Source organism: Vanellus vanellus, assembly GCF_965231255.1.
Source record: "Vanellus vanellus genome assembly, chromosome: 1".
Classification (NCBI taxonomy): domain Eukaryota; kingdom Metazoa; phylum Chordata; class Aves; order Charadriiformes; family Charadriidae; genus Vanellus; species Vanellus vanellus.
In genome coordinates, this window is record NC_138905.1 from 63,993,342 (window position 1) to 64,005,266 (window position 11,925).

An 11,925-nucleotide genomic window follows, 5' to 3' on the forward strand; every position below is an offset into this window, starting at 1 on the left:
CCAAGTTCCTGTCGCGACAGCTCCCGCCCGCCCCCCCGTCTGTCGCGACACATTGGCCTGCGAGGGGGAGAGGGGGGGGAATGGGCGGGAGGACGCAGCACCCCCAACCACAGGGTGCCGCCAGCCAGGCGGAGGGAAGGGGGTCGGGAGCAGAAGGGCCACTTACCGGGCGTGCAGTGCAGGGGTGAGGCCGGTGAAGAGACGGGCGAGGAGGGGGGCGCCGCCGCTGGCGGCGGTGGCGGCTCCTTGGGGTTGCCGGCGGCCGCGGAGGGGATGGCGGGGGGCAGCATGAGGTAGCGGTCGGGCTGCGGCAGGCAGCGCAGGCAGACCGAGTGGAGGCAGGGCAGCAGCTTGGGCCGCCGGCTCTGGATGGGCTGCCCGCACACGCCGCAAGTGTCCAACAGGTTGAGCGGAGCCGCCTCCCCGCCGCGCTCCGCCGGGCCCTGCCGGCTCTCGGCCTCGTTCTCCCCGCTCAGCGCCGTCGCCCCGGTTCGATCCGCCGGGCAGGGCCCCCCCGCCGCTGCCGCCTCTTCCATTGTCCTGCGCCGGCCGCCGCCGGAGCGACGAAAGGAAGGGAGGCGGGGCGGCCCCGCTGCCCCCACCGCTTCCCTCCCGCGCCTGCTGCTTGCTGCTTGCTGCTGCTGCTGCCGCCGCCGCCGCCGCCGCCGCCGCCGCCGCGCCGACCCCCCGCCCCGCGCGGCCCGCGCTGTTTGTGTGCCTGCCCCGCCGCACGACACGGCCAACGGCCGCCCGCGCCCCGCCCCTCCGCCACGCTGCGCCCCGCCCCGCCCCGCCCCTCCCCTCCCCCCACCGCGCTACCCGCCCCACCCCGCCCCTCCCCGCCGTCCCGGCCCCGGTGTCCCGCCCCGCCCCGCCGCGCCACGCCTCCTCCGGGGCCACGCCCCCCTCCACCGCCTACGTGCGGAGAGCGCTTCTCCCGCCCCCACAGGAACCAGCCCGACCGCCGGCGGAAGCCCCGCCCCCGGAGTCCCCGCCCCCTGTAAGCCCCGCCCCGCCTTCTCTCCGGGCGGTGGTAGGGCTCTGCCCTTCGGCGGCCCCGGAGGTGCCCCGGGGCGGTCACGCACCGCTTCCCCGGGGCCTAATGTCCCACCAGCCCACGCAGATTGCCTTAAAGGCTTCCTTTCGGCGCCGCTGGAGCCCGTGGTCCTCTCAGCCCCTGCCCAAGTGTCTGCCCTCTCGTCGGGGTAGAAGGCCCGCCCCATGGCTGGCAGCGTGTGAGCAGCCTGGCAGTGGCTGGGCTAGAGGCCTTCGTCCCTTCCACAAGTCATTAAAGAGGTTGTCCTCCTCCCCCTCTTCGTGTGCAGGTGTCTCTGTAAATGTTGGCCCACGTTCGGTTTGGCAGAGCATATCCATGCTGCCATGCACAGGCACGTCGCCATACTGAAGCTAATTGGCGATCAGTAAAATTAAAGAAGGCAGAAAAAGACCTGGGGGTGTTGGTCGACAGTCGGCTGAGTATGAGCCAGCGGTGTGCCCAGGTGGCCAAGAAGGCCAACGGCATCCTGGCCTGTATCACAGTGTGGCCAGCAGGACTAGGAAAATTACTGTTGCCCTGTACTCGGCACTGGTAAGACCCCACCCCAAATACTGTGTTTGGTTTTAGGCCCCTCACTACAAGAAAGACATTGAGGTGCTGGAGTGTCTGGAGGACAAGTCTTATGAGGAGTGACTGAGGGAACTGGGGTTGTTTAGCCTGGAGAAAAGGAGGCTGAGGGGAAACCTTATCACTATGTATACCTGAAAGGAGGTTGTAGGAAGGTGGGGGTTGGTCTCTTCTCCCAAGTAACAAGCAATAGAGCAAGAGGAAATGGCCTCAAGTTGCACCAGGGGAGGTTTAGGATGAATATTAGCAAAAAGTTTTTCACCAAAAGGGTTGTCAAGTGTTGGAACAGGCTGCCCAGGGAAGTGGTGGAGTCACCGTCCCTGGAGGTATTTAAAAGATGTGTAGATGTGGTGCTTAGGGACATGGTTTAGAGGTGGTTTTGGAAGTGTTAGGTTGATGGTTGTACTTGATGATCTTAAAGGTCCCTTCCAACCTAGACAATTCTGTGATTCTGTGATGGAAAAGTACAACTCTGGTTTTACTGAATCAAATGCTTCAACTTAAGTACACGTGCAGATATGAAGTACTGCTTATGCATTGGTCACAGGTCAATCATCAACAAATCCACATTCCTCAGAATATTCTGGAAGTCTGTACTTAAAATCCCAGAGTGGCCAGCACACTATCCGCTTCCTTGCAATCCCATCAAGACACTGACATTGCTTCTGTAATAAATAGGAACATAAAAAAGCCATACATGATAAAAGAAGAATTTCTCCAGCACATACAACAACTGCGTACAGGAGCATTGTTATGATTCAGCACATCTCACATCCATAATTTACCATGATAACAGGAGAACAATACTACAGGTTGTTTCGGGGTGAGGGGAAGCAGATTTGGCTTTACAATGAGGAACTGTTAAAAGACAAATGTCATTCCCTCCTTAAGATTATCAACAAAGGGGACAAGCCATACCTTCTCAACTCTTGACCTGCCAACGCATAGGGAAAAAATGTCACCAGAAACAGTTTCCTGCAGCACACCTTCTGCCTCCCAGTCCAGCGGCCTCTCTCCCTTTGCTGGGACTCACCAAGTAGGAGGGTAGAGCCCCCTCGTCCTCTTTCTCTGTTCCCACACACACCCCCCTGGCTGTCCAACACCCCGCCATGATGTTCTAACAAATCCTTGTGATGGGAGCTCACAAACCAAGAGCATGTAAGTGTTAATGATGAAACAGGTTCAGGAATTAAAGCTAAGGAGGATGGTACAGGTTCCATAAGATGAAAAAGTAGCAAAAATGCTGTTAGAATGGGTCTGTTGGGAAGCAGGAGGTAACTGAAGTATGTTTGATTAGTTTTAATAGCAAACATGATCGGAAAGTCAGCGAATAATATATTTGTGGGGGATCATGAGACAAGCAAGTCATGAGACCATCAAACTAGATGGTTTCTGTAACTAGTATAAGCTGTTTCTCCAATAACTGTCAACACAGGAAAATAGGGATATTATCAAACGGTACAAAGATCGCTCTGCAAAGGATCTGAGCAGACACTTTGCTGGAAATGCTGATCCCCATGAGCCAGTGTCCCAGAGATTAGTAAAATGATATGATTATGTTTCCTGCAAAGTTTGTTTGCTTGGGATGTTTGCAAAGCTGACACGAACCGTGCTGTAAAATCTGTAGTCGCGTGGCATCCGAACAGCATCCGATTTAAAATAAATGTTTGCACTTGTATGATTTGAATTTGAATGTAGAGCCCTGCTCTCTTTCCTGTTAGTGGTGGCATCGTATAAGGAGTACTCAGGACAGGAGCAAAAAGCATTAGGGAGGGACAGAAACAAGATAAGCAGCCATGCAGTGGAGTAAGACGAGAGTGAAGGAAAAAGCTTTCAAGTGTATCTGCATTGCTCATACAGAATGTGGAAACAATTCACGAAGGATGCTGCACCCCATTATACTCGCCTGGCTGCACTGCTTTGGGGCCACAGCTATGCTGCGTGTGGCCAGCAGGGACCTCAGGCGTAGCTGGCTTGGAGCTGCTTCTAAAAGGCGATGTAGACAAACCCACCATGGGGCAATAGGTGCTTCTGAAAATAGCTGCCGGTTTTGTCTAGTTTCTGTCAGAAGCAGGCTATGACTTGTTGAGTTCTCCGGTGTTTCACTGGGATGAGACAAACCAATGGAGAAAAAATGAAAATGGTGACAAGCTGACAGAGTCATCTTAGAAAGCATGGGAATCATGTTGACTAGCTGCAAGGAACAACCAGAAGTTCAAATTACTTCATCTCTCCTTCCCTCTTCCGTGCTCACAGAAGAGCTTAAGTGCTTGCTAAGCTACTTGTTCCTTCTGTCCACAATATGCAAGTTTTATTAAATTCTCTGCTTCTTCTGGACATCACAATTAAAAAAGAATTCCAGAAGCAGTATTATTCCTCTAGTATTTTGCCTTCTCTTTAGATATACACTTTGTGACCACAATCTAGATGTTTGCCATTTGTAGTCTAGATTCCTGCAACATGCTCCACAAAAAGTTACTGCAGCCGCACTGCCCATGACACAGAATGCAAAGACGAGGATTGGGAAAATGGAGAACCACCCACTGTAAGTGAAGATCAAGTACGAGACCACCTGAGGAATCTGAAGGTGCACAAGTCCATAAGACTGATGAGATAAATCCGCGGGTCCTCAGGGAGCTAGCAGATGAGGTCGCTAAGCCACTAGCCATCATATTTGAGAAGTCGTGGTTGTCTGGCGAGGTGCCTTCCGACTGGAAAAGGGGAAACATAACTCCTGTTTTCAAAAAGGGAAACAAGGAAGACCCAGGGGACTACAGACCAGTCAGTCTCACCTCTGTGCCTGGCAAGATCATGGAGCAGATCCTCCTGGAAACTCTGCTGAGGCATGTAGAAAACAAGGAGGTGATTGGTGACAACCAGCATGGCTTCACCAAGGGCAAGTCATGCCTGACAAATTTGGTGGCCTTCTACGAAGGGGTTACAGTGGCAGTGGACAAGGGAAGACCAACTGATGTCATCTACTTGGATTTGTGCAAAGCTTTTGACACTGTCCCACACAATATCCTGGTCTCTAAATTGAAGAGACATGGATTCAACAAATGGACCACTCAGTGGATAAAGAACTGGCTGGACAGTCGCACTCAAAGAGTTGCGGTCAATGGCTTGATATCCAAGTGGAGAGCAGTGACGAGTGGTGTTCCTCAGGGGTCGGTACTGGGGCCTGTACTGTTCAACATCTTTGTTGGCGACATGGACAGTGGGGTCGAGTGCACCCTCAGCAAGTTTGCCGATGATACCAAGCTGTTTGGCGAGGTAGACACGCTGGAGGGGAGGGATGCCATCCAGAGGGACCTGGACAGGCTGCAAAGGTGGGCCCAAGCCAACCTCATGCAGTTCAGCAAGGCCAAGTGCAAGGTCTTACATCTGGGTCGGGGCAATCCCAAGCACAAATACAGGCTCGGCAGGGAATGGCTGGAAAGCAGCCCTGAGGAGAAGGACCTGAGGGTGCTGATTGATGAGAAGCTCAACATGAGCCAGCAGTGTACAATCACAGCCCAGAAGGCCAACCATATCCTGGGCTGCATCAGAAGAAGTGTGGCCAGCAGGTCAAAGGAGGTGATTCTGCCCCTCTACTCCACTCTCGTGAGACCCCACCTGGAGTACTGCATCCAGCTCTGGAGTCCCCAACATAAGAAGGACATGGACCTGCTAGAGCATGTCCAGAGGAGAGCCACAAGGGTGATCCGAGGGCTAGAGCACCTCTCCTATGAGGAGAGGCTGAAAGAGTTGGGGCTGTTCAGCCTGGAGAAGAGAAGGCTCCAGGGAGATCTTCTTGTGGCCTTCCAGTACCTAAAGGGGGCCTACAGGAGAGCTGGGGAAGGACTTTTTACTAGGGCATGTAGCGATAGGACGAGGGGGAATGGCTTTAAACTGGAAGAGGGCAGGTTCAGATTGAACATTAGGAAGAAGTTTTTCACTTTGAGGGTGGTAAGGCACTGGCACAGGTTGCCCAGAGATGTTGAGGCCCCATCCATGGAGGTTTACAAGGCCAGGCTGGTCGTGGCCTTGGGCAACCTGGTCTAGTGAGAGGTGTCCTTGCCTATGGCAGAGGGGTTGGAACTCGATGATCTTCAAGGTCCTTTCCAACCTAAACCATTCTATGATTCTAAAGTTACCATTCAGAAACTTCAGCTGCGGAAGGAAATGGCTGCTGACCGCCCAGCAGAACTTCCCAATGGAGAGCTGGTGACTAGGAGTTCCTTGCACTCAGAATTTACTTGCTGGCTCTGATTTCTTCCTTTTGTCTCTGGTTCAGTTTGTCTCCTCCCTGTATTTCTAGATTTTTTAGTAGTCAGTCACTTGGCCTTACAAAACGCAACCCTTCCTGGATTACCCCTAAACATCGGCATGTACATTTCCTCCTCCTCAGACAGCCACGTGACACGAGTCTCTTTCCAAAATTTTTTCAGACACCAAAATAAAGCCATGGGGCTTTCAGGGTGATCCAGACAGCTCAAGTTTTATCCTTTATGCAGCAACAGTGAAGGAAGTGGCAGAGGAGACTCAGCACTGTGTCTGTGTCATTAAAAAATGCTTTTGCCACTGTGGTCATCCAAGGGGTGGATATAGCAGCTTTCTGGCCAGAGTCCACTACCAGCCACATGAAGCAGTCACTGGGAGGATCTGCCCCAGAATATACAGCATTTTCTAGTCTGGCTTCTCTTGACAAATGGATGTCTTAATATACGGTTGGGTTTGCTGTTGAGTGAAATCCATAATATAAAAGATGTTCACTGGGGGCAAGACGAGTGCATTAGAAATTCACAGTTATGGAAATGTAATATATTAACCTTTCCAGTAACAGTGAAGAAGGAGAACTTCATGTACCAAAACAGGTGGAATAAGCAGTGAATGAACATAGTGCCTCCCTAGCTATGATGGCTGAATTAGGAATTAATCTAGAATATGGCTTAGGCCTGTAGGCTGCCTTTTTGAACTCCACAGTCAAGGACCCATAAAGCCATAGTGAACTACCTACTTGTCCTCTCAGTCAGGAGAGAGTGAGAGAAGCCTGGTTTGAGTGGTAGTCTTAGGATTTTCAACTTTCTGCTTTCTATACTTCACTCACCCAACACATACACACTCAGAAAAAAACCTTTTCTTTCAAATTCAGGTATGGTTTCTTAGAAACCTTCTTTGTTTCCTATTATATATTCTATTTACCCAAGTCAAATATTGCTTCAGCACCTGCCAAATAACCACTGGCACTCTTCTTTCACAATTGAGAAGAGATTCACTTGACCATCTTGGTCTCAGCTGGAAGCTCACCACAGATGAGGCTGGGTCCAAGATCCTGGAGCAGGCCACCTGCCCTGTAATGTTTCCAGTGCTCCACCCAACGTGCCTTCACTGTAAACTATGGAATAACACCATCACTGCACAGCTTCCCATTAGTTTCATGTTCAGAGAAGTCACTGTGCTTTTCTAAATTAACCCTGGGGTCATCCCCTTAGATCCCTTTTCGTGGAAAAGGAGCTTGCCTAAAGGGAGAGGCAGCATGCCAATTCTGAACACCCAGTATTAGATAAAAACTGCTGAAAATGACTGTGCGATTCACAAATCATTTTTCTTCCAAAATGCATTTTTTAGGGTTAACCTTCACTTCCATAGGAAATTCCACAGCCACACGGAATGAGCATGGCTAAACATGAGCACATCCCAGGCGATGAACCCTAACATTGCTCTACCCAATTATTTTATCAAACAGTTTCAGGTCCCATTTCTAATCCCCAGTGGACCTTTGAAGACCTACATCTCTTCTAGGGATGAGCAGGATGCTGGGACTGCCTCTGCAGAGATGACGTGGTTCAAAACTGAATCTCTTCCCTCTTCTGGGTCCCCGTGCTCCCTGGCTGTGCAGCCTCAGTGGAAGCGGGGCATCTCAGGGTTGCAAGTATAGACCGGCCCAGCGATTATTTAAGAGTACAGTTGCAAGCCAACCCCTGATGAGTTAAACTCAGACATTCATCCAAATAATCAGGCCAACAGACCATATTCCTGAATTATCACAGGGCAGCTCCAAATCCGTCACATCCAGTTTCTTTTCTGACACGTAAAAGGCCAGAAATAGCTTTCTGCAGCAGCACAAGTAACCCTGTTGGGTATTAGACTCATTTCAAGGGAACTTGGGAATTATCCAGTGGGGGCCACAGCTTCTATTGATAAATCTCAGCAATCTCAGGAATTATAAGGTAGGGGGCATAGCTGTAGTGCCTGTGGATTTGAAATTCAATAATAATTGAGTGCTTAGCTCCCTACCTGCCTAAGCACTTCCCTTGCCCCTGTCTCTCTCTGATGAGGGTTTCCTACTTGGGTTCTTGTTAGCGTTAGCGCTGTTGTTAGAAAAAAATGAAGCATTGCAAACTCCTGTTAATATATATGTTTCTGGGAAGGTCCAAAGTGAATTTGGACCTGCAGAACAGTTTCTCAACTCACCTGGCTCCATTGGGAGACTGTAACCCACCAGGATGAGGCTCAGTCCTGAAAAGGGACTTTGAAAACTTCTTTTTCTTTTTTTAGGGAGCGTGAAGGAGGAAAAAAATGTTGCTTTAACAGTCACTTTCAGCATTTGTAGCCATGGTAGTAGGTGAATGCACATGGAAAGGAAGCCCCATAGGACATCTTTTTTCACTTCCCTAGTGTGAGTCTTTAGCTGTAAGGAGAATCAAAATTTCATTTAAGAAAAGATTCCCAGGTTTCAGAATGTGCTTCCGTTCAGATTAGGAAAAAAATTCTCCTATTTTAAAATACTTTGTAAAGAAAAGCTTTTAAGACATAGTCCGGATTTGATTAAAAACTATGTCTTCAATAAAAATGTTTTGTTAGGATTTCTGTCTTTCATTTATTACAATGTTAAATAAATGTTATACTGCAACATAAAGTGTTTGGAATCTTTTTTTGTCCCCAAAAAACATCTAAAAGGCGTTTACCAAATGACCAGAACTTTTACTCTGACTTCACAATTTTCCAAAGTGTTTTTATTAAAAACCCCCAAACTTAAATAATAATAATAAAAAAAAAAAATCCCCAAACCTCTGCAGACTGGAAAGGAAAATGGTATTTATCTCGTTACTAGTATTCCTACTGTCACCTCACTTGCCAACCCCACCTGGTTTTCAGTAATGGCTTCACAGGCTGTGCCATTTTTTTGTCCGTAGATCTTTCGCTGAATACCCACAGTAAGGTACATTTTGTGCCCTTCTTATTCTTATTGAGTGTTAGAGGTTTGTTTTGCCTCTTGTTGACAACAGATCACATTAAATTACTAAGAACAGCCCAGGACCAAAAATACATTCATTTCCACTTCTGTTCTGAAAAGTAACGGTAAAATGGAGTTATGCAATCACATATTTATTTTCCCAATGGTTTTAAGGTCAAATATGCTGAGTTTAAACATAACGGGTGTTTTTTACAAGTATTAATCTATCTGTTAAGCTACTGCAACTTGCAATCTAAAGGTCATGATATTCCTTCACGATCAACAGTACTCCTAATGAACCCTCATTTTTGACCAGAAAGGTCCTTTCTTTCAACTTAGGCTTTCAGAGGCGTCTATATGAATCACATTAAGGAATCAGCTGAGAAGAATAGAATCTGTCTCTTTCACTTCATTTTAAATATTGTGTGTATTCAGAAATGCCCTACTTTGCACACAGGCATTACATCTGTATGAGGGATTTGCATCAGTGTGACTAAATTGATTTTGCTGCATCATTGCACATTTGCTTAATGTAAACAAGGCCTTTACTGTTGGCTATGCTGAACTAACGAGAAAAAAATTTAGCAACAAAAACTTTCTCTATGACTGTTTGGAGATAGGCTTCTGAATACACATACAGGGAAAATAAGAAGGGTTGGTTTGCTTTTACTTGCTGCTACTTTTACAGAGTTGGTTTTCGATGAAGCAAAGCTTATTAGAAAATTCAGAATACGTCAATTTAAGCCAAAGGACCACGCTACAAATTTCCTAGCAAAAAGATATAACTAACCTTATCTTGGTTACTGAAAATACTATTTGCGGTAGCAATTAGCTAGTAAACAAAATGTTCACCTCTTTAAAAGCCTCTGAGCTATTTAGAGTTTCCCTCTCATTGTGTCCCAAGTCTCGTCCACACAACTAAACCAAACCCACAGTGGACGACAGGCACCAGGACCTGCTGGAGCCAAACCAGCTCCTCTGTTTTATTACGCAACTTCTCTGACAGCCCTGAATAGAGGGTGGGACAATGAAATAGAGGATAAACAAGTCACAATCCTGGCTAAAAGCCACAGTGGACACAAGACTGCATTACCTGGAATAACACCTCCCAAGTCATCCGGCCAGCTGTGTCTGCACAGACGTCAAGACTGTTGCACACAAAGTTGAAGGCTCTCACCCGGCCTCTCAGCTCCGAAACCCTTCTTTGCAGTGGGAGACATGGCACTCTGACTTGATTAAGACCCAGGAATTAAGGGATGACATATCCCAAGCCTCTCTCCAATTTTTTCATTCTGTCGTCACCGTTTATGGTATTAATTCTTAGGGGATTATATGATAATGAAATTAAAGAGAATAGATCATGTATAAAGGAATTTAGATAGACAATATCTAAAACCCACACATTTTACTCTCAAGTAGCCTGAGACATTTATGAATCTAGGCAAATACTGAACATCTAAGAGCATTCCCTTCTCAAACCCTTTGTGTTTGGTTAGAATCTGGGGGAGAAGGGTGGCAGACAGGCAAAGTTCATTTTGCCTTTGCTTTTCCATATATGATTTCCAGCTGTAGAGAAATTAGACTTTGGGGCAGGCCATTCTCTATGTCCCTCTGCCAGATTTGAGAGGGAAGTTTACATGCTAAAGTTTTTACTTTCTGCTCTCTTACACTGGTGTAGTGAACAGCAGGACTTGAGGTTTGCATAACGCAAAATACTGTGTGCTGGTGTACAGGCAAAATTGAAGATACTAGCTTTTGTATCTGTTGACTTGCTTTATTTAAAATTTGTAATATTAGCAGAGGAGTCAAAATGAGGCTTCAACTGCATTGGTATGAACCTTCAGAAGTACTGTTAAGGAGAGAAAAACAGACTTAAATCAGGATTCAGTTCAATTTCCTATAAAACCACGCAAGCGCTCTTTCACCTCTTAGAAATGCTCCTACCAAATGTTGTCATATTCTTCCTCTCTTATATTAGTACCTTAGTACATACTTTTGTTTATATTTGGAGCAGTGTCAGCACTGCGCAGCCCTATAATACTGTGACAAAACCTGCTCCTTCACTCACGTGTATTTCCATCCTAAACCAAACGTGTTTAAAGCAAGCAGAGTTTGACCCTAAATTGGAGAGCTTCGTAAGCAGAAGCTATGTATTACAGTCACAGAAATCTGACCTCCAGATCTGTGGAGCTGCATATTTATGATTTTCCAATGCTTGAATAGATTTTAAAATCAACCAGTCTGTAAATACAAGGGAAAATCTAACTGCAGCATTATGAAGTTGTGCAATGCAGCACTCCAGATTTGTTTTCTTCACAACTCTGTAGAACTGTGGGCAATATGTAACTAACTAAATGCCTAATTTATTTCTTTTACTTCTTTTCAAACAAGCCATGCCCCAAAGGAATATCTTAGTGATCTACGGTATCGTGAATTTTAATATATTTTTGGAGGTATGGTTTGACTTCTCAGCTAGGATCAAGGGTGACGGTTCATCCATTAGAGACATACTCTGGGATTAAAGACAACTGGATTGACTTTTTTTATATATATCACATACTTCCATGGGCAAATTAGTGAGTCTATAGCTCTGTTTGCATTTGCACAAAAATAACTTTTTTCTGTCCCATGGGCATGTTGTGAGGGACCTCAAAGACTGAGATGTCTCACATATAGTTGTAATTGGAAGTCATATAAAATGTGCGGCAGGCAGATATCCTAAGTGCTAAAATGAAGTTGGAACTTAGAAGCAATTTCTAATTTGTAATTACTGTCATCCAGTAAAAGATTAAAATAAGGAGAATATTGCAAATTTTTTCTTGGTCTGAAGTAATAACTGGGTGCATTTTTGTCTTGGGAGACAACTCACAGCTAATGACATAATTTTCATTTGAGATATCGACCAAAACAAAGTTATTCCAAGTTATTACTCTTACAGAGATTATACTGTACTAAAAAGAACATAACAAGGATACACAAAATTCAAATTATCGGCAAATGTGGCTCAGCATAACTCCACTGAAGTAGCTAGAGCTAGACCAAGTTGGACTTCCTGACAGTCTGTCCTAGTCTTCCTACCCAC

General features: G+C 46.8%; 1 protein-coding gene across 2 annotated transcripts in view; it reads right to left on the minus strand.

Moving 5' to 3' along the window:
* TRIM24 (tripartite motif containing 24) overlaps positions 1-613 on the minus strand; it is a 64,300-nt gene extending 63,687 nt beyond the window's left edge. For both annotated transcript variants that reach the window (XM_082493247.1, XM_082493246.1), the window contains exon 1: positions 167-613. In XM_082493247.1, coding sequence (XP_082349373.1) covers positions 167-536 — 370 coding nt within the window. In that variant the 5' untranslated portion in view covers positions 537-613. The remainder of the gene's footprint in view (positions 1-166) is intronic.
* Positions 614-11,925: the final 11,312 nt, after the last annotated feature.